The sequence below is a fragment of the Ixodes scapularis genome, unplaced genomic scaffold (assembly GCF_016920785.2).
Source record: "Ixodes scapularis isolate PalLabHiFi unplaced genomic scaffold, ASM1692078v2 PGA_scaffold8__174_contigs__length_109621045, whole genome shotgun sequence".
Lineage (NCBI taxonomy): Eukaryota > Metazoa > Arthropoda > Arachnida > Ixodida > Ixodidae > Ixodes > Ixodes scapularis.
The window spans coordinates 47,464,564-47,490,522 of record NW_024609883.1 but is presented as its reverse complement, the minus strand read 5'-3'; the positions used below and the strand labels follow the sequence as shown (position 1 = coordinate 47,490,522).

General features: G+C 44.1%; 1 protein-coding gene across 1 annotated transcript in view; it reads right to left on the bottom strand.

Annotated features, from left to right (window-relative positions):
- LOC8043810 (eyes absent homolog 1) overlaps positions 1 to 23,510 on the bottom strand; it is a 169,318-nt gene extending 145,808 nt beyond the window's left edge. The window contains exons 1-2 of the mRNA XM_042286624.1: positions 23,337 to 23,510; positions 10,459 to 10,535 (exon numbers count right to left, since the gene is read on the bottom strand). Coding sequence (XP_042142558.1) covers positions 10,459 to 10,535; positions 23,337 to 23,366 — 107 coding nt within the window. The 5' untranslated portion in view covers positions 23,367 to 23,510. The remainder of the gene's footprint in view (positions 1 to 10,458; positions 10,536 to 23,336) is intronic.
- Positions 23,511 to 25,959: the final 2,449 nt, after the last annotated feature.

Genomic DNA, 25,959 nt, shown 5'->3' with positions numbered 1-25,959 from the left:
GACCGCCTTCAACCTCGGCATTGTGTTTGCGTTGTTTTGTGCTGCCCGAATCGGATTACGCATCTATCACGACAGAGAGGTGCTCATCGGCGACCGCGAAACTTCCGCTGAATGTGAGCGACCGCTTCATCCTCGACATTGTGTTTGTGGATAGTTCTGTGCTGCCCGAATCGGATTATGCATCTATCACGGATTACATGAGATCGCTGTTTTATTTGTAAGTACTCTTCAAGCATGCTTCTGATAGTATTCCAAGGGGGCTATGTTCGACAAATGTTTCATTTCTCCTAAAAAGAAACTGAAGTGACGGAAGCCACGATCGCGTTTGATTGGTTGGAAGGTCAAATGGCGAAAATAAGTAACTTTCGTCATTGAACCTCTAACCAATCAAACGCGATATCGTCACTTCCGCCACTTCCGTTTATTTTTAGGAGTAACGAAACATTTGTCGAACATAGCCTCCCTGCTTCCGTTTCAATAGACCATTTTACGGTTTACAAACATGAACTACCGCTTGCGTCCCAAGCAACTCCTGGTCGTACCGTCTTTGCAAGCTTGTCAGTTTTGTCCACGTCACCAGTGCAAGAAAGCATAAACGTCACAAGAAAAGTACAGTTGGAGATTCAACTAGGGCCTTCGGTTATACAATTTGAAGGGGTTATGATGCAATATCTGGTTGAAATGTTCATGACCTTACACGCACGGACCGCCACTGGTTTAGAAGCGTCTCGGTCGTGGTGGTATTGCGAGGGTAAAAGAGAACTATTTCTCTCAGTCTTGCCTTCGCCAAGTTTGATGACGTGCGCGTGAACGTAGCTTTGCCCTTTGGCACGCTTGTAATTGCACGCACTTGCCCGCATAAGCAGAGACATGGCTGCGGCCAGATGACCTGCTTGCAATCGTCTATAGAGGATTTTGTAGAACCTGTTAGAACCTTGATTAAAAAATAAAAAGTGAACCAGGCATGTGCAGTCATTTTCTCGTGCACTCTTTTGGGTTATTACGCATTACTTTATGGGTGTTGGTAATCGTGCCTTTTTTATTTCCCGTTCTGGCGGTGATACACACAATTTAGAGGGCGTACTGCGCAGACATAACGCCCTAATAAAAAGGTGTACAGAGGAATCACACCCTAATTGAAAGGTGTTCGGAATAACGCCGTCCTTTAAGGGTGTTAGGGAAAAACGCCCTATTTTAGGGGCGTTAGGAATAACGCCCTTTGTTTATGGCGTTTTGCTACACCCAAATGGGCGTTAGTTATAGGACAAGCCATTTACACCCACAAGGGTGTTACGATGTTTAGTGTGTACCACGAAGGAAGGGAATGGCAGCACGTAAAAAATAGACTGGAGGCAAAACGACTGAAGGACCAGCGCACCTGGCAACGGAGGGAAAGAAGCGGGGCTAACTAGGGTGCCCACGCTTCCTGGCCCGTTAGGGGCTGGCTGCACCCAGGCAACGAGATTTTTTTTTACTAGCCTGTTAACCGGGACTGACTGTGTTATCTTGTGACCTGTAAATCGGGACTGACTCTTTTTTGTGTCGCTGTCCTCATAATAGAATTACTAAACATATGAAAGCGTCCACTCATGTTACGTGTAACTGCAATATGTAAATAAACTTGTTTTTGTTGAAAAAAAAAGAGTGTAGCGTAGTGGTTAAGACGTCTGCCTCGGAAGCAAACAATCCTAAACTCAAACGGTTTTTTTTTTTTTTTTTTTTTTTTTTTTTTTTTTAAGTGGGCCGATTTCGGAGGCACTGCAATCGATGTGAGCGCGGAAGCTGGACATGGCTAGACCTTAAAGGGGTATTCACGCGAGGGAGAAATCCCGGGAATTTCTCCACGTCACGCGCATTCCGCGACGAAAACGTCAGGCTTTGCGATGCGCGAAAACCCCGGGTTTTCGCCTCGTGATGCGCGCGTGCCGGGGAGAAATTCCCGGGATTTCTCCCTCGTGTGAATACCCCTTAAGGAGCTTCGCCCCTAAAAAGTCTCAGACATTTTAGGTTCGTGAGCGTAGCACGTGGTGCGTTCTTCGCCACGCGCGTTACTGCTTCCCCTCTCCAATGTCACGTAACACTCGCACAGCCGATTTGCTCCGATAGCTCGAAGTGTCCGCTGCAGTCGGTAGTGAGGTGAAACAAAGAGAGAACTGTTTCAAGCTGCACGGGAAGAATATCCTCTACATTCAGCTTTGTTTTGTGTTGACCAGGACCACAATCTTGTGTGAAGTGTCAGCGAGGCCGTTTCTTTCTTCAGAACCACTCCCCTTAATTTATTTCCTTCACTTTTTGGGCACCAGGACGTTTTCCGAGTATCGGAGTCTCATTCGTGTTCCCTAGGGCTTAGGGAAACTCATTTCCGTGCACTTTTTGTCAACCCGAGCCCTAATAAACGCTTTTTTGTCAATAAACTAATCGACCAATCAATCAGTTATGCAAACGGTGGCTACTCGAGGTTCTAACACTATGGGCCTCACTCACCAACTTGATTTAGAGAACTGATTGAGAAAAAACACAACAATAATTCGACAGACACACATTAAAAAAAAAAATTTCCATTTTCCCTTTTTAGTTTAAGGATCCCCCGTTATTTCTCAGAACCCATCAAAACAATCGGAAGCCCTTGAATTCGAGAGTGAAGATACGACCCAAGTCAACGATTCATTCCGCCGCCTGCGTGACTGTCAGTTGCTTTAGCTCGCGTTTGAACAACAACAAAACTATTTTAAAAATAATCATAATAAGGAGACAGCAGATGGCGCGGCCTCATGGAGATCTCTCGGGGGAGAAATGATGCGTGTTTGGTTTGGCTCGACCCCGACCCCCCGACTCTCCCCCGCACGGTGACAGGGAAGCGGGCACGGTGCAGGGCGCTTTGCTGCCCGAAACCTTTCTCTTTGTGCCAATGTTTGTTTTTTCTGTCATTTTCGTTTATGTAGATTTGCGTCGTTTCGCCTTATAAATCACGTCATACTTAGGGTGGAAGGGACTAACTTAGCCCCACTTTGCACCCTTTCGAGATATGTCACTGTTGTTCGTGGAAAAAATAGAAACCTTCTCACCTTTGAAGGCACATTAAAATATGAGCAAATGACTAAGCGCATAAAAAACTTAAGTTTATGAGCGTTTTTTTTTTTTTTTTTTTGAGCGCCTTTCTTCTAACTTTTCTACCGAGTGGATTACATGGAAAAATTAAGATAGAGTACTAAAGTATAAAAGAAACAGCGTTGGGAAGTATTTAGAGTACATTTTAAGGTGCTACACACTAAACATCGTAACACCCTTGTGGGTGTAAATGGCTTGTCCTATAACTAACGCCCATTTGGGTGTAGCAAAACGCCATAAACAAAGGGCGTTATTCCTAACGCCCCTAAAATAGGGCGTTTTTCCCTAACACCCTTAAAGGACGGCGTTATTCCGAACACCTTTCAATTAGGGTGTGATTCCTCTGTACACCTTTTTATTAGGGCGTTATGTCTGCGCAGTACGCCCTCTAAATTGTGTGTATCACCGCCAGAACGGGAAATAAAAAAGGCACGATTACCAACACCCATAAAGTAATGCGTAATAACCCAAAAGAGTGCACGAGAAAATGACTGCACATGCCTGGTTCACTTTTTATTTTTTAATCAAGGTTCTAACAGGTTCTACAAAATCCTCTATAGACGATTGCAAGCAGGTCATCTGGCCGCAGCCATGTCTCTGCTTATGCGGGCAAGTGCGTGCAATTACAAGCGTGCCAAAGGGCAAAGCTACGTTCACGCGCACGTCATCAAACTTGGCGAAGGCAAGACTGAGAGAAATAGTTCTCTTTTACCCTCGCAATACCACCACGACCGAGACGCTTCTAAACCAGTGGCGGTCCGTGCGTGTAAGGTCATGAACATTTCAACCAGATATTGCATCATAACCCCTTCAAATTGTATAACCGAAGGCCCTAGTTGAATCTCCAACTGTACTTTTCTTGTGACGTTTATGCTTTCTTGCACTGGTGACGTGGACAAAACTGACAAGCTTGCAAAGACGGTACGACCAGGAGTTGCTTGGGACGCAAGCGGTAGTTCATGTTTGTAAACCGTAAAATGGTCTATTGAAACGGAAGCAGGGAGGCTATGTTCGACAAATGTTTCGTTACTCCTAAAAATAAACGGAAGTGGCGGAAGTGACGATATCGCGTTTGATTGGTTAGAGGTTCAATGACGAAAGTTACTTATTTTCGCCATTTGACCTTCCAACCAATCAAACGCGATCGTGGCTTCCGTCACTTCAGTTTCTTTTTAGGAGAAATGAAACATTTGTCGAACATAGCCCCCTTGGAATACTATCAGAAGCATGCTTGAAGAGTACTTACAAATAAAACAGCGATCTCATGTAATCCGTGATAGATGCATAATCCGATTCGGGCAGCACAGAACTATCCACAAACACAATGTCGAGGATGAAGCGGTCGCTCACATTCAGCGGAAGTTTCGCGGTCGCCGATGAGCACCTCTCTGTCGTGATAGATGCGTAATCCGATTCGGGCAGCACAAAACAACGCAAACACAATGCCGAGGTTGAAGGCGGTCGATCACATTCAACGGAAGTCTCGCGGCCGCCGATGAGAAGCTCTTTGTCGAAATGCGTCCACCAAATACAGCACAATAATTCCATGGAATCCGACGAAATAAACGACCATTTCCGAAAAGTTGTCATGGATGTATTCCGGCCGTTCACGACGAAAAGTCACGGCCGCGACTGAACCACACGAAAAACAGGAATACACTGACGGGCGCCCCCCGTTTGGTAAACCGGGCCTACGCGGCCCCTACAACTCACCATAACTTGGCATACGGCAAAGACTACGGCCCCAGTAGCCCATCAGCGCGTCAGAGCGAATCACGTGCAAATTTCCGTCCAAGCGTCCTTGTCCTACGGAGAGCGATCACGTGTTTTGCGCCACCCCTCTGATTTGCTAGAAGTGGCCTTCGCACTCGCTCACAGCATCACGAAGACACAAAAGAAGGTTTGGAGGCTTATCAGAAGACGAGGTCAAAGGGGGTTGGACAAAGCCGCTAATCTCCCTCTGCTGCTTTGTATTGCCACCTGCCCTACCCAGGGAAGGTCGCGAAATCGGACTCGCCAGGGCTTGCTTTGCGTAGTACAACCTTGAGCGTCTCAAACTGCCACTCCTGTAGACGCGCATTATCTGGTACGGACCGCGAGATCACAAGATAAATACGAAAAAACATTTTTAACGCCGCCGAAGACGCGGTTTCACGTGTTCCAAAGAAAACCCCCCCCCCCCCCCCCCCCAAAAAAAAAAGCGTCGGAAAGCTAGATATTTCGGTGTCATTGCGCAGAGATATGAGTCGCGTCCCTGGGGGTGTCATTAATCCGGCACTTTCGATTGTCTTGCGACATTGTTTCTTCAGAGCTACACTCCAAAATAAAGTATCAGTGAAGGTGCTATAAGTAGTGCGAAACCCAGTCAGGTAAGTTTGTAATATCCGAAATGAGGGCGCAACAGTTTGTTGAAGTCTTCAGCTTAAAAAATCTTTCTCAGGTTAAAAGTAAGCAGATTCTATTTCACTTAATCTTGCTTTGTATTGTTTTTTAACGTCAGATTTTAGACAGTCAAGAAATAGAAATACCTCGCCGGCATAGCCGATTCACGCAGGACACTCTTGAAAGTCGACCAAAAACGGCGCCACGTACGGTATCTCAGGATAGCGTCGGCGCGACCCATCCCATTTTTCAGATATTGGCTAGACCAAAATAATATCGGCACAATCTTTCCGATTTAATTCCATAACAGCGCAATAGTGTATGCTGCCTAGGCTGTATATTTACACGTCTTCATTCTTTTTTTTTTTTTTTGCGAGCGGAGATGAGTTTTTCTATAATCAAAATTGAACCGATAAAACTGATGCACGCGCGAAACGTAATTTTAGGCTCGTGTCGAACGAAGAATTCAATAGGAGTTGCAAAAACTATTCTCTAGCACTTCCTAATCATACGCGACTCCGTGTGGCGATTAATTACACTCGATGTTTGTACCGCCGTACATCAGCAACAGTTTCACCAAACCAATAAATATGAACGGCTATGAAATCGTGGGTGTATTTGACAGCATCATCATTACGCCCCTTTCACACCGTGTGGATGAAGGGCGTAAAATTCGCCCATACACCCTTTTTACACGATTTCAGACACCATCGCTGCAAGTGGGGCGTAAAGAGGGCGTGTAAAGGGTGTAAAACCTCAGCGCACCCTTTTTACACCAACCGATATTCAGAAATCGTGTAAAAAGCGTGTAAAAAGGGTGTTTTTCCTAACCTACACCCTTCCTACACCCTTTTTACACGATTATGGGTGTTACAATGTTTAGTGTGTACTTCGAGTATGTTTAGAAAACTTATTCCTTGATTGAAGTCCATTCTCTTGAGTGTGTACTTGTAGTTTTCTTTAGGTACCTTTTCGGTACTTTTCGAGGAAAGTACAAATTCCGACTTCAAAACACATTTCACAAATTTTGTCTCTTTAAATTTGCATTCTAAAATGATGCTTTCTCTACAAATATGTGCCTTACAAGTTGATCATGTTAAATAGTTCGTCAGCGAAAGCAGAACAACTACTTTGTGGCGACTTTACTTTATCCAATATTCGCCACCATTTCTCAAAATAACTGACGCACCGCCGATTATCCCTGGAACAAAGCATACCAGCTAAAAAAAACATTGTATAGAGGAATGAAATGCCTTCATGTAAGATTGGTTAAAAAAGTACGTGTACTTTACTTTGAAACAAGATTTTATTTATAGTAGTTTACTCAGTACCATTGTGCCCGGTGCACTTACAACTTTACTTGAATCACATGTAGACTTTCATGTACATTGTACTTCATCTACATTGTGTCCGGTGTACTTACTACTTTACTCGAAGTACGTAACCTCTCATTTACTTTGTGCTTTACTTCAAGTACATTGTGCCCGGTGTACTTGCCTATTTGCTTGAAGTGCATAACCTTTCATTTACTTTGTACTTTATTTCAAGTACTTTTTGTATTTTACCCAGCTATGAAAATAAATACCTATATAAAAACTCGTATCCACGTGCTCAAGTAACCGCTCAGCAGCTGGAGAACCAACCATGATGATCGTTACTTGTATTGACAAAGAGAGAGGTTGGTTGGCTAAAATCCGAAATGAAATGCAGCGTTGTCCGAACGGTGGACCACCCCCTGTGTATTATCCACAAAAAAAATGTTCACCGACAAAAAAAAAAAAAAAAAAAAAGTTTTGTTTTTTTGATTTTTTACACCTGGTGCACAGTCCGCACACAAAGATATCTCATATTCTAAACTTGAAAAGATTGTTTTTGTGTGTGTGAAATAGATTTTGTTTTGTTTAGAATTAATCATTAACATAATCTGTCGTTCACAAAATCCGTCAATATCGTCATAATGAAGGGTTTTGTATAATCCTCGCCTGAAGCTAGTCTGTATAGTGCATGTATACTGCGCGGCCCACCGTCTCGACAATGCTAATATCAACACCGCCCCCCCCCCCCCCTTTCGCCATAAAAAAAGCGTGTTATGATGCAAGTCGCCTGTAATAACGATAAAAATGCTAGTATTTCCCCAGCTCGTCCCAGAAAAGGCAGTGTTTTATAGCGGGATATGCAAATTAACGGAGTTCGTATTAAGCAGACGTGACGTATTCCTCTTGATGTATCTGCCGAGAGTAGTTCCCATTTGCTGCCATTTCACTAGGGAGTTTTAGTAGACCGTGTTTCCCGCTCCGCTAGCCCTCCGTTACGAAGAAACCGCCACTGCGCCTGCGCGCCGATGGCCTTGGCTGTAGAGTTCCTGGTAGCGGAGGGGCTTAGCGGAGGGGCTTAGCGGAGGGGGAAACACGGTCTACTAAAACTCGCTAATAGCGAGTTTTAGTAGACCGTGTTTCCCGCTCCGCTGAGCCCCTCCGCTACCCGGAACTCTACAGCCAAGGCCATCGGCGCGCAGGCGCAGTGGCGGTTCCGCGCTCCGCTCTGCAGAGCGAGTGGACGAAAACGATCTACTAAAACTCCCTATTATCTTTCTCTATCCGCTTCGCTTACTCTCTTTCAAGATTCGGGTTGAGTTCCCAGGGACGCGCTGGTGGAAATGTTAATCACACTCCCCATACTGTCGCTCTCTTCAGTTCATATATGATATTAGGGAGTTTTGAAGGAGTTGAGGAATGAGTAATGTTTGAAATACAAGTATCTTAAACACGTATTTGAAATACTTATTTTGTATTTCGCACTTAATTTCGTATCAAGAAAAGCCTATTGCATTTAAATACAAAATATTTTGCATTTCAAGTACTTGCAGCCATTTCAAATACTGAATTAATACAATTTTGCGCAATTTTCCTTGCAATCAAATCCAATTTTAGACACTCTTTGCGATGGGAATCATACAAGAGGCTTTCTGTTGAAAAATTTAGGCTTGAGGAGAAAATGAAGAGAAGAACAAAGAATGAACGGATGGGTAAAATTATCAGGTTTTTGATTCAGTGATTTTATTTCTGAAAAACGTCGCACTACCGATATGTTGTTTTAAAAAGGCCTCGTTACTTCAAATGAACCTTTGATATTAAACTCACGCTGAAAACGCTGTTTTCTTGATATTGTACCTACTTATCTTATGACAGACAAAGTTCACTTTCAAGCTGCGACGTTTTTAAGCACTTAATTCTTGCTACGTATAGGCTCAACTCTTTATATTTTCACGATCTGTATCCGGGGTAGAACCTCGAATATTAGTCTCGATGTCAAACCATGGGAATAAAATTCACTCGGAGAAGTATTTTAATATGATAAACAAAACGTGTTTAATTTTTATGTTTCATTAAAATACTTCTCTTAGAAGTGAAATCGGCATTGTAATAACAAGCAATTTATTAAACTATTTTGTATTTGTATTTCGGTGTATTTTTGCAAGTATTTTGCGCATCCTGTTCCGAGCTTTCTATACCCGCTTGCTTCGTTCTGAGAAAATACGGACTTTACTAACTCTCCCCATTTGTTTTTCTCTATCTGAATATTGTTTAGAAGTCTATTAAATATATACCCACCGCGCGTAAGAACATGATCGCAAGTTCTAAAAAAAATATTGGATTAAAGAGCTTCGCCAATGACTGACCCACCTCCAGAACCTTGGGAGCGAGCTGGCTGATTAAATAGTAAGCGCTTTCGTCGCTTGGGACAGAAGGAGAAAGAAAATCACGTGAGCGAACTTAAAAGGTAAGCAGAAGCACGAGGTGTACAAATAGCGGACACATTCCTGTAGACTAAAAGTGCTTAATTTTATTACGTATGTAAAATCACTTTCCTTTTACCTGGAGCTATTCAAATATTCGAAATTTCTTATACGATTCGAATATTAGAAATTCACAATCGATTCGAAACACGGTCCTCAGTATTTCTCTAATATTCGACACGCTACAATTGTTCACAAATAACCCAAAGTTTGATGACTAGTTTTATTTTCGGTTTCAGTATGCAAGTCTCGTCGAAGGTGACATAGCACCTTAGTGGCTTGTCACCCAGATACCCCGATTGACGATGCGGTAGCTCTACTTTAGGCTCTAGTTCCCGTTCCTTACTGACTTTTTCACCAGTCATTCAACTAATTTAGCGATACGAATGTGCGCCGGGTGCTGTGCAACGTGTAATATGGCGGTCTCCGTCCTCGCGCTCTTAATAACGATCGACTTGTTTTACCGACTGAAAATTGTAAGCCCACTATTGGAGGAAAGCTATGACGCAGCAGCGTCGCGATTCACGACTGGTGCGGTACGCCGGCGGCCTTCTTCGCCACACCTTAACGTAAGACGGTCGAGCCGGCTATCATAGCACGGACACTGCGGGAATGAGAATGGGAGGGCGTGTCTTTAGGACGCGCGACCTCCAGCACGGACTCGCTGACTTCCGTCGTGCTTTGGTTGCTCGTGCACGCTCCATGCTCACGAGGACGCCGAAAGTCGTCCGCTTAATGTGCAGGAACTGCGTTGGCGTCAGAACGACGCCGATCTCTGATAGGCTTTGACTGAAAGGAGAGTGGCTAGACATCAATGCTAGAGGCCTCGAGGTCTACCCACTATTTTGTTTTCGATAGGCCCACGGAAGCTCGGCGTTCTTTACGCTTTTTCCCTCCAAACGCCATCAATAAAGGATTCACGCAGTGCCGGCTACGCAGCGCGACGTTGTCACTCGGAGACGCAGAGACGGAAGGGTCTGCCACCTTGCGGCGGCTTTAGTCGAGCTTCACTGTCTTTACAGCTCGGACGGGGTCGTGGTATTCATTTTGACGACGGCCTTCTCTTTTAGGTGGTATTGACTGGAGGCGGTACACGTGACCCTCGTCCCTGCCGTTCTCAGGCTGTCTGTGACTGTGTTATTTGGGTTGCGATGGAGTAAGGTGCAGCTCACCTGGACTCCTGGAGGCCGGCGGCATGCTGAGACGCGACTGCCAGGTCCGGGTCGCTGTCCAGGCGGCTGCGCTTTACCTGCGCCAGCGGAAGAGCGCGCCTGTTAAGAGTGGGTCCTGGGATTGTTTTACAATAATTTAAAAAAGTTTTTTTTTTTTTTTTTGGGTGGGTGATGGGGAAGGGCGTTTAATCTAGAAGGTGGTTTCACCAAACGCCTTTTCACTTGCAGTGTGGCGTCACAGAGCGCCTTTCTGACTGGTGTGTTTAGCGTCCTATCTCGACCAGGGCCGTCCTTATTCGTTCCTCCAGTTCGTCGCTCGCCCTCCCACGGCGGAAAGAGGAAGCGCTCTAGTGCAGGTCCCCCGGTTCTTCTGCGTAGCGGGCACGGCGGTACTGGTAGCGATCATGGCTCACGAAGAGTCATTTCTGAATGCAAACACCACTTTTCACTGACCCGATGGAGTGCTGCAGCCGGCATGTGACTTACCTTACTAGAGAGTTTTAATACTGCGCATAGAAGCAAACGCAAGCGCCGTGCGTTTGTGTTAGAGTTGCGTGCTTCACGCTGCATATGCGCGTCGTTGCCATGCGCCAATCCAAGAAAGTGATTTCGGGCTCCGCGCACGCGAAATGTGGAACACGCAACGCTAACGCAAACACAAAGTGCTTGCGTTCGCTGGTATACGCAATACTAAAACATGTTACTGTTTCACCGGTCACCCAACGCCAACGAAACGTACTGCAGTGAGCAGACGTGAAAGCTGGTGGGCGCTCCTTCGAACTGGAAAGGCTGAGGTTGCAAAAAGGCAACGCGTAAAAGTAAAAAAAAAAAAAGGCTTTGTGTAGTTTTATAATTAAAACAACATCAAATATGTTTTGTTTTTGATTGCTTTTTTATTTTGGAGCATGTGGTCTGGAAGGATTTTGACGGCGAGTTTTGGAGGAAGTGTTTCTGAATGCCAAAAATCGCGACTTTGATGTAGCCATGTGCTTTACCCTCAATTAATGTCATTTTACGTCTATTTTTTAGATTAGCTAGGATGTTTAGACTATTTTCGTTTTATAACGTATTAATTAAGAATGCTGGCAATTGGCACCAGTGATGATAACTTGCAACTTCGGATTGCCATTGCTGTTCGCGAGTTTGCAATTGGATCATAAACAAAAAAAATATAATAGAGTTTGAAATACTATTTATTAAATTATCTTCAAATTATTATTAGTGACTATAAATTGCGGTATTGTAGGCCCCGAAAAACCCCACACTCACAAAAACAAGCCATTTAACCATACTATAGCTTTAAAGAAAGGTCTCATTTTAATTTCTTTTTAGCACAAGAAAAACTCTGGCATCATTTTCGAGATAGATATAAATACCTCATGTAATATTAAGTCTCATGTGTCACGCGTTGCTTTAAAAAACACACACATACGTCTGTTGTCTGACTCGAATTTTGTTTTGGGGTTTTCGTAGCGAGAACAACCTCTCTTAATTTACACGTTTTGTGAGCATATTCTAAACTAATCACCCATAGCGATATTTTGTAAAATTTGGATTGATTCCATTATACTTGTGCTGGGAATAATGATTAAGCAATTAATCATCTAAATACTTAAAACCCATTAAGGGGCCCACAGGTCGTTATTTCACATGACCTTTATCCGAGTAAAAATAAAAAGGTTCCAAGAACACATAAATACCAGCGCTGATTTGTTCGACAAATACAATATTCTATTACCTCTTGGCTGAAGGGAAGGCCTTACCCTGCCTTTAAATGGACAGTGAACTCTACAAAATATTTTTTTTTAATTTCCTCGATCGGATATGCATCTCACAAAATAAAGTTACCACTAACAAGTTCTGTCGCATAATAATTTCGCTGTGAGGCACATCTTGAGGTAAGAGAGAAACTGAAATGAATTCCTATACTGAGATATTAAATTCAAAATAGAAGTTAGTGTCGGTTTCGTTCCTGAATTAAAACGTGCCTCCCGGCGTAAATATTACGCTAAACACCGTTTTTAATTTCAGAATAAAAAGGTGACCTGCGCGAATATCACCCTAGCTTCCTCGTACAAGCGGGGATAATTTGTGTCGCTGAGTGAAACCAGTATACTAGACATGGTTCAGCAACTGGTATACGAGCACGCATCTCCGGCCCTCACTCTAACCCTCATTTTGAAAAACGAGTGGCGCCACCTATAGACAGTTGGATTCGCGAATATCATCGCGCACCTGAGCGCGCTCCGGCCGTTAAGCACCCCCCCCCCCCTTTTTTTTTTTTAATTTGTACACCCGTATTTATAGGGTGTTTGAAATAACAATGCTCGATCTAAAATGGGCCGTAAAAATCGGCGCCTGCACGTAGCAATCTAAACTTTTTGTCAAAGGTGTAATTGACAGGTCGGCTTTATCCTGCAAAATTACAAAGCGCAGCTCCCTTTCTGTAAAAAATAGGGCCCAAAAACTTGCCAGGGCCAACAGCGGTCGGCGACACAGACGACCGAGTCGAGTGGCGGGGTCCGTTTCACGCACGTATTGATAGATGGCGCTACCTCCTTTCGAGACTGCTCGCGACGACCGTGGTCTATAAAAATGAACGCAACCGTTTATGTTATGTAACTTTAGTTTAAAACTAAATGCGAGAATAAAAATAAACCTAAGTAAAATAAAAAAAAAATATAAAAAATGAGGTCGCATAAGGCCTGCTGCCGACGGAATTTTTGCTGCCGACGGAATTCGTCTGCGTGTCGTCTGCTTTCTTTCGCTGATCGGCTACATCTTCCGACGCTGCTCCTGACGCCATCTATTAATACGTGCGCCAAGCGTGCTCCGCCACTCGACCCGGTCATCTGCGCCGCCGTTCGTGGTTGACCCCGGCGAGCCTTTTTTTGGCCTTGTTTGTTTACAGAAAAATAGCTACGCTTTGTAATTTAACAGGATAAAGCCGACCTGTGAAATACACATTAGTCGAAAAGTTTAGATTGATACATGCAGGCGCCAATTTTTACGGTCCATTTTAGATCGACCCTGGTAACTTTAGACACCCTATACTATGTATGACACCACGTTGCTAGAAAACGGGTGAGAAGTGGCCCAAGACGAGCTCTTTGTCAGACGAAAACCACATTACAAGAAACGAACGGCGATCGAGCATATAGCGTCGTGTCGGGGGCTCTGTTCAAGTGAATCAAAAAGCTAAAACAAATCTAAACGGGAAACGCGGCGGCACCCGCCTATTGATGACTGTTCAGATTAAACAGTCACAACAAACCGAATTCGTTTTTTTTTTTTTTTGATCAGAGTAATCCAATATGACGATTCGAAGGCCGTTTCGGGTGTGACCAAAGCACGGATTAGAGCGAAGCGCTCGTGCTCAACCCGTGCTAGGCAAAGTTTAATTTCTTTTGTGACGCTGTGTCAGGAAACACCGGGCTGTGAGGACAACAAGCTCGATAAAGCGCCCCTATATTTCGATTTCCTGCCCAATAGCATTGCATCGGGTCCACGTCGCTTTGCCGAAACGCGTGTCGAGGACACCTTTCTTCGTTTTGTGTTGTTTGGTGGAAACTTGTTTCGCGGCCTCATGCTGATGCGACGTTTTGCTGACAACTTATTTTTAAACAAAATCTTGAATCAGCCGAAGGCTAGGTGCCCTTCCTCCTTTTCACTCTCTCCCCTCGTAAATAAGGCGGGACGCAAAACGTGTGTTGCAAACGAAGCAGGGTTGTGTTTGATCAAGCGACTCAAGGTGCGTCGGTAAAACGAACGCAGGGAAGTCTCTCGAGAAAACGAACTGTTCATGTAATGTTGCATGTCGACGATACGATCTGCCACTGTAACTATTTTTACTCCTCCTGCCGAAGTCTCTGGTTAATTTTTTTGTGGAAGGCTTTTAACGCCGTTTCTAATGTTTCAGTTACTGCGAGATATTTATGTGAATAAGAGTGCACCAAAAATCAGTCTCCCCTCCTTTTCTTTTGCGAAATAAGATACTAGTGAAACGTCCACAAACGCAAGCGTTGATTGAACTCTCAAAATATTGGGTATATAGATATACTAGTTAAATATATTAAACTCTAATAAACGAGCTTTCCCAAATATTACTTGGTGTAATATCCCAATATTTAAGCTCGTTACGTAATTATTTTTTCTACTTTTGTCTACCTAGCTTGCCCTCGAGCTCAAACTTCGATTCAAAAAGAGAATGACTGAAATGGAGAGACAAATATGGGAATTCCCGTGGTGTTTCGACAAGATCGATGCCATGAATCCAGTTCATTTGTCAAAATCAACATGCACCGAGAGCTCAGAACAGACGTTTTGAGCTCATCACTCTGGTAAGTAACGCGGCTAACTATTTATATATATAAAAAAAAAAAAAAAATTCCGAGGACACCAAAGCACTTATGAGTTGTGATTGCGACAGCATAAATGTCGTTCTTTTGCTCCCCTAGTTCATGTGAGGTGTAGTGGACGGCGACATTTCGGTACTGCCGAGTTTGCGGCCGCCGACTATATCGATGCCTCTGGAGCCGCGATGTTCATCGGCGACGAGAGGAGCAGAAAAGTTGACGAGCTGGGGAGACATTCGGACCGCTCTGTCCCTTTTATAATGCTTAGCCCAGCGAATAAAGATACTTCGATTTGAAAGCCGAAACATCAGTGAGCGTCGAGGAAAAGGGTTGTTCGTGCGTCTTGTCTGAAAACGAATCGAACTATCGAACGAGCGTGCCGATAGCTCGGCGACTGAAAAGTTTTGATGAATATACAGCCAGACCGCTGACCTGCTTAGAATGCTTAGCCCAGCCGCAACGAATGAAGATGCTTAGATTGGAAAGCCGAAACACCAGTTACGTTGCGGGAAAGGTTTGTTCATGCATACCGCCTAAAAACGAATTGACGTGCTATCGAACAACGGTGTGCCGGTATTGCCGTGGCTTCCGCCTCGCTGCGAGACGGAACCGACGGAACCAGGGAATCTCTGACAAATTGGAGGGTTTCCTGCGTCGACGAGCGGGTTCAAGAATGTTGTCTTTAATTTAAATCGGAACAGCATGCATGGTCAAGAAATAGATCGGCCAAGGTAACCTTCCACATACGTCCACGAAGCGAGTCTTCAAACATTTCAGGAATATTAAAACGTTCGTAGAAACTTCATAACGTCGCCGTCTCTTTTGCTTTAGACTCTGCCGCTCCATACGGACCTAATTATTCATCTTCTAAATATTTTCGGCTTCTGCCACCCGTATTCACGGTCGGAAGGACCTCGTGTGCCCCGTCGATAGTTTCTGGCCGTGTTCCAAAACTCACTCGATCTAACTCTAGGGCAAAGGTGGTTTCGAAAACCCACCCACGTCCGGCGTTTCTCTATTTTTGTTGTCACGTGACATAATCCGCCAAGGTAACTCTTCTCCATTCGGGTACGTTTGGAACGCAGCGACGAAGCCGCGGTGTGTCGCGCTCCTGTACGCTATGCGTCGTTTAGTTGCTGCGCTGGGAGTATGAAACTCGGAGCGTCGGAGTAGGAGTAAAGGAGTGCCGACTTAACGCGCCCAGTAATAGCGGGTGACGCCTACTTTTGAGAAAGTTGTAGAAGGGCACCACTGAAGGCACCCTTAAAATCGTTGAAAGTCTCAAAAGGTAGAAAAAAAAATTGGATTGAAGTTTTTATACCGCTTTTGAAACAAGTTACCATGTTTGTTTATATACTTAATAAATTTCTGGGAGCTCACCGGAGTTCATGGTGCCAATATTTTACGATAAAATAAATACGTCTGATTCTTGTTTAACCTTCTTCGAGCATTTCTTCGTGACGTTCTGAATTGACTGACTTAGTTCAATGCCTTACATTTTAGTACCCTTTGAATGCAAAAACAGAAGGGTATCAACAGTTGTGAAAACACTTAAGACTGCTATGTTCTACCTTGTCTAGTGTCTGTAGAAAGATGGTTAGGTACAGAGCGCGACCCTTTGCGCAAAAACGCGATCGCCGTTGTTTTTTTTTTTTATTTTTATATATACTAAGGTTTGTCTTTAAGACGAATAGATTTGTGGGAAATATTTATTTCGAGGCACTAACCTAAGCGTTCAAATTTGATACGCACAAATTTCTAAATCCATTACGAAAAAAAAAATGGCGTTGTCATACCCGCGCTTATTCGCGCTTATTCAGTGTCCAACATTCTATATCAACAGATTGTGTCTGAGATGACATTAGACGATCCGAAGTGCCCACTGACAACCACCGCCTAATAAATTACAGTATATAAAAACGAGACCATTACTTCCTTCTCTCATATTGTTAGATGCAAAAAGAGAGCATGGTATCTGAAAAACCGTACGATATGTTCCTTGCTTCTCACGTGTTCTACACACAAACAAATCTGAAGCTTTATCATATCCCCGTGTTTAGAAGCGAGACTGGAAAGTTCAAGCTATAAAATAATAAAGCTTGAATCACTTTTACCACCAACAGCGTAGTCCGCTACACTTGAACTGCTGTCATCGCTACATGTCGACTGCGTAGCCATAAAAAACAAAACAAAAAAACAACAGATGTTTAAGGTGTAGTCGATGATTATAGTGGCGGTAAAAATAAGTAAAGTGGCATCGAATAAGGTCCACAGTGGTGACTAATTCCTCGAGACAACCAGTATGAAAAAAAAAAAAAAGTCAGTAATGTGAGACGGATAAAACATTTTCAGGCGGACCCAGCTATTTTTTGTCACAAATATATGCACCACACTTTTGCAGAAACGCGGGTGAATAAATAGCGGATACATCCGCTACCGGGTTTAGAGTGACTGATCGTCAATACTCTTCCAGGCAACAATTACCTTGCCATCAACTTACAACTTCGATTTATTTTTCTTCATCGTCAGATTCATTACGAAAGGATACAATTACTATCCCCACCGAGCTATTTCCTCGCTTTTTTTTTCTTTCTCGTGAATATTTAACTACTGTCACATCCGTCTCCAAGAAGGACTTAGATCATATTCAAAAAAAAAAAAAAAAAAAATGTTAGGACTCAGCCAGCCACGAAATCTACTTTGTTAATAAAGGTTGGTTCGGGCCGGCTTCGTGTAGGGCTCATGTAGAAAATAATAGTCGGGCTCAGGCCAGAGTACTTATCACTGGGGTCTGGTTCGGGCCGGCGTCCACAAACCATAGTCAGGTTCAAGTCGGGTTCGAGACAGGACTTAATCGGGCCGGCTCGGGTCGGGCCTTAATATTCCAGCCCGATCTCAACCCTTCTTTCCATCCAGACTTGTACCTGGCTCTGTAGTTTAAGTACTTTTCTGAGTAGTTTAGTAACTCTCAATTAAATTTTTATTTCGGTAATCAGTAGTTTACTTTTCCGAGTAACTTCCACTCAAATTACAAATTGCTTTCCAATTTTAGTAATAGGTTTGCTTATCAACAAACATTCCTGCACAAAAAGACACAAAATCTTGGAAGATCAGCTGATATTTGCAGAGATGATCCATATGTCCGTCCGCCCGTACGAGCGTGAGTGCGTTTTCCCGCTAAATTTAGCGAGGGAAATTGGCGTCACGTGATCTAGCGTCACGTGACCTATACAACCAATACAGTTTCCCCGCTCTACTATTACCGAGGGCATTGACGTCACGTGACTTGGAATTGCGTGACCTACGCACCCATTTAGTGTTCCCGCTGGATTTACGGAGTAAATTGACATCGACTGACGCGTACACCAATTCAGTTTCTCCGCTATATTTAGCTTGAAAAGTGATATCACGTGACCTTACGTCACGTGAGTTGATTGTTTTTAGTTTAATTTAGTGGGGAAATTATAAACAATGCGTTTTTTTTCTCTCCTCAAGGAAGCTGTGTGTCTTCTAGACAAATGTAAACCATTACTCCTTATACATTACAATACAGCACCAAAAACATATTTATAATTTGCTTTCGTTGAAAATAATACAATATACTTCTTTCCCGGAAGCAGCTGTTTGTCGTCTAGAAAAATGTAAACAATCACTGCTTATATTCTGCATTCTATTTATTACAGAACTCTAAAAATAAAAATCGCTGCTAATCTTTTTTTTTCCACTTTTGTAGATTTACGTGGTTTTATTGTAGTCATCGCGCCTGTATTTTTTTCCGTTGCAGGAGAATAATGTATGCCGGAATATGGTGCTAAAAAACCGGAGCGGGCAATAAAATATGAATTTACTTTGAGATGTGGCTCTTAATAAAAACACGCTCCCGTAATATCGCCCCTTTCCCGATGAAGAATAGCTAGAGTCATTAAAATATTTTAGCGGTCATTATTATGACACCCGAATAGTGATCTTCACTCTCACTTTAACTGCGGTACGAAACTACAAAGGATAAATGTTGTTTGCCCAATAATTGAAACGAGAATCAAACAATGAGATTGAAGCTATAGACGACTAGTAATTGAATACTCCTTACTCGCTGCTCATTACAACCAAACTTCGGCAGAGTGAAAGCTCCGCGTTACATTACAAGCAGCCGCTATAACCTGCGCATCTCTAGCGCTCCTTCAAAAGAAAAAAAAAAAAAGAATTACCCGAAGCATGTATGTATACACAAGCGTTTGTGGCCATCTGTGACACATTGTAATGTCACGCTTTGCATTAAAAAAACAAACGAAACGCTCAAGAAGACGGAGGTGTGCAAATCTGTGTGTGTGTGTGTGTATACAGTCGGCGACAGGACTATATCATGTTCACGTTTCCTGCTTCGTTATTTGCTGTTCTTGTCGGCTGATGGCGCAATGCGATTGACTGCGAAGCTAAATCATGAGATGCTTGAATACGTCACGTTCTGCATTTCTAAAGGTGTCTATGGCAACTCAGTAAAACAACGTGCCATAATATGTTTGCATACGAAATGCGTTTCGCCGCTTTCAATATTTCGTTTGTGCCCGCCACCCTCTCGATTTAGTACGAAGTCCCGCTCTGCGCTAAATTATTGAAACATAATCATTTCATTCGATTTTCTCGGTCCAAGAGCTCCGAATAATGGTAAAGAATAAAGATTTTAGCAGATATATGCCTTTTTTATAATGGCCTAGCTCTTGGATCACAATCAGAAACTTTATATGATACTTTAAGATATTCTTAATTAATTTAGGTTCCAAAACAAAATTGCTAGAAATACGAGAACTCAAGTAACTCTGTAAAACAAATTAGAGTGTAATGTAACGAGCTAAACCACGGTGCACCTTTTGCAAAGTGCTAAAGCTTTAATAGTCTCGTGAAAATAAAAAAAAGGGATATCTATCTATATTTTATTTGTATTCAAATAAATAACTTCAAATATGAAGTTTCGTTTAACTTTTCTTTTTCACTCAATTCATCGCTGCAATCAAAAACGCGCGCTTGTGAAAAAAAAAGGAACAATTTTGAATAGATGTTTGCCAGCAGCCGGATTTCGAGAGCTATAGTCTGACCACCGTGGATGGAAAACGGTTTGTTTGAGCGCCATTCTAGAAACAGTGGGCACTCCTCAGCAATGCTTGACTATCAGACGATTTACCCACGCCAGCAGCAAGATGGCGGCGCCCTAAGGCCGTACTTGCAAACGTCTGTAGATTTACTTGAGTACTTGACACCAAAAAGTAGCGTTCAGTTTCAAACAACTTTTTTTTTATATCGCAGGACGTCTCAATTAATTTTTGTCGAAACCAAAAAATACGCCTTGTAGATTTACTAATACCCGTGCCACACGGGCAACTCGAATGCCATTTATAACGAATGACATTTGAGCGGACGGCCAATCAGCGCGCGGCACTCCGGGCGTGACGCATTCCACGCGCGACAGATTGCGAGCTGATTCGCCGATCACATAAATGTCATTCGTTGTAAATGGAATTCGAGTTGCCCGTGTGGCTTGGGTATCAATCAGGCTTTTCAAACCGATCTAAATTTGGTGGTCTCAAATTAGGACCTGCAAAATCCTCCAAACGACGAGCGCAACAAAACAAAATTATGTACGACAGTTGAATCCTTGTGGGCTTCTGGTTGCGATGGTTCCGATCTATAAAGGCTGTGATATGTGTTTGCGGTAATTTTTGTCCCCGCGGCGCTCTCTCTCCTGACTTGCCTACTTGAAAGCAGTCATGAAAGCTGTCTGAAAGTACGTAGCCTCGATATCGAGCATCATTTTGAACACGGCTACACCTCGTGCAAGCCATTCATTCAAAGGTAGAGTTTACTTCACGACTAATTAATGCAAAATGCGTTTTAGGGATCGTTTCTAAATCTAAAACGTAAGACAACTTTTTAAAGAAAACGTGATGACAAAGTCACGGCATCTAAATTTAGTGCCATATATCCCCGCTAAATTCAGTATCAAACTTTGAAGGAGGTAGGTTCTGTCTGAACGTCCACCAAGTTCATAGAAAGTTCATGACACGGTAAAAGCAGGTAATTTACATTTTGCGGCAAAACCTCCAGGTACGCCTGTGTTGCGTGACATCACAATCCACCGTGAGGTCACATGACGCTTTGTCATGTTACCTGACTTCAGGAAGCACGAAGACGTGACACACTGGGGTCACGGTGAACCACTAAGTGCATCTTGACTTCGCGTGACCAGACGTCGCGTCACGTGGTCGCGTGTTTACTTGACCCCGTGGCATTGAGTAGAATCAATTACGCTACTCATAGTGGCACCAATCCAAAATGCCGAGCGTGCAAAACAGACGGAACGGTTCCGAACAGATCGAAACAGCTTGACACGCACACACTCCACGCATTGTGCTTCCATCGGGTCTGTGCGTGAGGGCGAGCGAAAGTGTTGAACTCAGAAAGCGTACTTTCTCCTTAACCCCCCTCGGACATCATCCACGAACACCGTCCATAATCGTATCATCGAGGTACCGATCTGGTGGCTCTGACTGTTGGTGTCATGAGTGTCCGAGGGCATGCACAAGTGTGTCGCACGTTCATCACCCACAACACTGAAGCCGCGAACACACTGCTCATGCATCATCCAAAAGACAGTCTTGCAGACAATGTTCACGCAAATACCGTTTGCGGTCAAGTTTAAGGCACACACACGGCAAGTACGCCTGAGGCCTGTCCGGGGATAAGTCTGCCACATGCCCGCAGAGAAACTCCGTGCCTCTTGTACGATGTGTGAACAGCGTGACCACAGCTGAAGAAGCTCTAGCGCCGACGTACGAAATTCCGCGCATGAAAGTATGAATATACGTGCTTCTGTAACAGTCGCTCGAGTTTTCGTCAAACATTTCTGTCCGAAACCTTCAGAAACACCATTTTTCTGCGTAGAATAATGTTTTCCAGTAAACAACGCCAGGGAGTAAATGACGCCTACACGAGGCACACCAGGGGAGCCAAATCCAAAGTTAAATGCCTCACCATACGTGTGTGACCTTCTCGTTTGCCCATATGGCCGCTGTTAGGCTATACGGACCGCAAGTTCGTCTGCTTCTTTTGCGGGGGTCGTGGTGACGTCAGAAAGACGCCGATCTCTGATTGGCTGTTATCGAAGGATAGTGGGTAGACCTCAGTCCAGCTTGCTTCGACGTCTACCCACTATACTTCGATAACAGCCAATCAGAGCTCGGCATCTTTCTGACGTAACTACAACCCCTGGAAAAGAAGCAGACGGACTAGCGGTTCGAATAGAGATACGTCGTTCAAGAGAGATGGCATTCACTGCAAACGTAAAGACAAAGTTAAAAAAACAAAAACATCAAACAGTATTTGCAGACTATATCTTGCATAACGTATTATAATATAGAAGTATGACCGCTGTTTATGGGGGAAAAGCAGGTACCACTGCCAAATGAGATTATATGGCCCGGAAAGCAGGTTTCGAAAGCGCGATGCAAAGTCTTTCGAAGTTCATTTGAGTGGTTTAAAGAAAGTCTTTGCGCGTCGTTCTGTAAAACGCGCGTGATCAACTCCGAGCTGGACTCAGCAGGGCACGCGCGTGGATCTGCGTACGTGGCGAGAACTGCCCAGGGGGCGAGTTCTCCGAGTCTTAGACGAGATAAAATACCTACACAGCGATAGCCTCGTGTCGGCGACCACTCCTCGCTGACGAATACTTTTTGAGAATATTTTTATTTTTGCGGTTTTCGGTCGATAGATCTTTTTTGTTTGTCTGGGCTTTTAAAACTCAATTCACCCTTTGCGTCCATAAGTCACCATTTCACGATTTACAAGAACGTCTATTATGAGAAGAAAAAAAAAGTTCTGGCGTATTCTCAGTGAAGGGGCTGAAAACCGTTTTGAAAACAGTTAAAAAATTACCTACTAACTACACTTGGAAGATGCAGGTTCTCTGACGCTGTCTACGATTTCTAAAGTGGAGTTCTTCACGTTTTTCAGAACAGTCCTAAAGTTCTCCAACCGAGATCTTCACGCATCTGCTGAACGCCAGATCAGTACAACTACTTCTAAAATCGAGGTAGTGTTCAATATCTGCCAAAACTGCCAAAAAAAATTGGTTGAAGACAAAATAATTTTTTCGTCATCGCGTATTCATGCCGTCTATATCATACCCGCAAAGCAAAAAGAAAAAAAAAATCATGCGCCAAATACGCCTTAAATTCGAAATTAATTTGTTGACAGTCCAAAGGGAACAGACTTTCCCAGGGCGCCCAGGGTTGGAATTCTCAAGAACCATGTTGCGTGAAACAGGTGGCATACCGACCCACCCCCGCCTCCCCCCCCCCCCCCCCCCCCCCCCCCTCCCGTTTTCGCAAAGAAAAAAAAAACTGGGGGAAAAAAGTGCAAGCTTTATAACCCCGAGGTCCCAATTTCCGAAAGAAAAACAAAATAAAAAAAATAATGGCAAAGAAAAAACAAAACGAGAAAGAGAGTGGCAGAAATGCTTGTTTCCCTCACCGGCGGCGCCGATTCCTCCAGATCGACCATGTCAGGTCTGCGTGAGTGCGGGTCGCTCACTCGGCACGAACAAAAAACGCACTCTGATTGCTGCCGCTCCGGGGGAGGGTTGACGTCGTCGTCACCGAAGGCTCAGCCCCCAGGCCGGACTCACTCGCTGGGCACGGGGGGAGGCCGACCACCGACTCGGAGTCGTCCCCGCTATCGCCGGTGTCTTCCTCGCCCTCACCCCCGCACACTGTCGACGTCAGCGCCGCCGCACGAGCAAACTCGAGCAGGCGAAAAAAAAAGAAGACCGCGTTGCAGCCGCGGCGAACGAACCACACAAACCTCCACACTGCGGAAGTGCTGAGGTCCTGTAGTCGGTTGTCTGAGTGGACGTGTCCGTGGACGTGAAAACGTTCTCTCAACAACTCGACTGTCTTTTTTCTTTCTTTTTTTTTTCTTTCTTAGAGATGACTGTTTTTAAAAGTACTTATACCACATTTGTTTACAGCAAGTACTGTATCTTGCAAATACTTGGGCGTTCATATTTCATCTAATGCGTCACGGGAAATTCGTATTCGATGCATAACAAGTAGTGCCGGTCGTAGAACGTAAGGATTTAGAAGACGGAACATTCGGACCGTTCTCGTATCTCTGAAGCTAGTCACGCTCTCCGTATATCGTACAAAATGCACGGCGCTTGCTTAGAAACGCGCCGCCAAATAGAGATCAGCAATCGCGCTTCCCGGGTCCCCTTCAGTCTTTCGAAGAAGGCGAACCGAGGCAAAATGCCTAACCCAAATTATTTTTGCCTTACTTTTTTTTTTTTTTTAAGGGGAGGTTGTGTGTGTGTGTGGGTGGGGGGGGGGGGGGGGGGGGGGTTAACAGCAGAAAGTTTAAAGCTGCGAGATGGTCCCTTGCACCCTTCTTCACCGCGGCGGTAGGTGCTCGTAGACTGTCGCGGCAGCGGCTCACAAGAGGGGGTGAGGGGGCTTGGGGGGGTCCTTCCAAGGAAGATGCGGGGACACAGCTGTGGACTCGACCGGGACGCGCGCTGAGCAAGGAAAAAAAGTGTGGCAGGCTTTTTTTTTCTCGTTTGTTTTAAGGAGGGAGTGTTTTGGGCGTCTCGCTCTCTAGATTGTCAGATGTTTGCTTGTTTGTTTTTCTTTTTCCTAAGGAGGGGGGGGGGGGGGGGGGCTAATGATGTTGTCACCCCTGTTCAAGTGAGGAGCGCTACTAAAGTATGGTTAGTGAGTGTTGTATAGCACCCCAGGACTTTCGTAGGTGCTACAGTCAGCCTGGCAAGACCCGAGCGTCATATTAGGAGTCCCAGTCAGATAGCGGCCTCAAGACGATTAGGACGCCGCAGAACTAATCCGTAGGAAGTAACGAGGAGATTATAAGCCCCTCCCTGCGTTGGATGGATGGATAGATGGACCGCACCCTTGATAACGGGCGGTAGCTCGCGCCACCTAGCCTAGATACCAAACGTACGTAGGCTAGGTGACGTTTTAAGCTGTCAGCGGTGTTGCCAGAAACGCGTTGGAACTACCGGCGTTACCTGTAACGCGTTAGCTTTTTTTCCATGACGTCGCAAAGTACTCGTTACGATTTTTAAAACGGTTAACAGATAACGTAGTTACGTTACTTATTCCGAGTAACAAGTAATTTCTCCAAGACAAAAAAAAAAAATTACACTTTATTTTTTTTTTTAAATGTTTTTAGGCGCCATGTCACATGAATGCTTGTACTCATCCCACATTTGGTTCATAAAGTGCATTCTCAAATTTTTGCCTCCTTTCACCAGGCAAACACTCCCGGTTTAGAAAAACCCTAACACCCTTTTCCCAACATCAGAAAAAGTTCTCGCCGTCAATGACAGGCAAGGTGGATGTACGGCATTCATAGATAACGTGCGTTACTTTTTATCGGTAAATGTCAGGCGTTCCTTTTATTTTTAAGCAACATAGGTCGTTAACGCGTTCCTTTAATTAGCAAGTAACGAGTAACGACGTTCGTTATTTTGTTTTTCTGCAAAGCTTGTAACACAGGCTGTCAGTGACGACAGTATGGATTGTTGCTGCCGTTGATGTTTTGCTTAGTTGTGTATACTGTTTTTGTGTGCACTGCATTATAGGACTTCGAATTATTGATTAGACGCTGGCTTTTCCCGAAATACAATATTCGTATATTTTTAACATTAATAGTCAGTTAACTGCCCCCTCCTCCTCCCCCGGTCACAAAGGAAAGTCAGAGGGGGGTCCTTTCAATTGCAGACCTTATGTACCTTGAATCATTGTCCAAAAATAGGTATACGACCTTTCAGCGGTACACCGTGTCGGAAAGAAACAAAATCGCAGTAAAAACCACAAGAAACGTCAAACAACAAAAGTAAACAAAAGAAGAAGGTTAATATACCAGCGTGGAGAGGAGAACATCAAATTCACTATCGAAATCCTCGTTCGCATACAAAAATATCGAGATTAAAATCGAAGCGAGTCTCGAAATTGCTTAGTCCCTTTCCTCTGCAGAAAGAAAACCAACTCCATAACAATAACATTTATTCATTTAATGCCGTCAACTATGACCCACAGAAAAAAAAACAAAAAAACTGTGATATACAGATTGACCTCTGCAA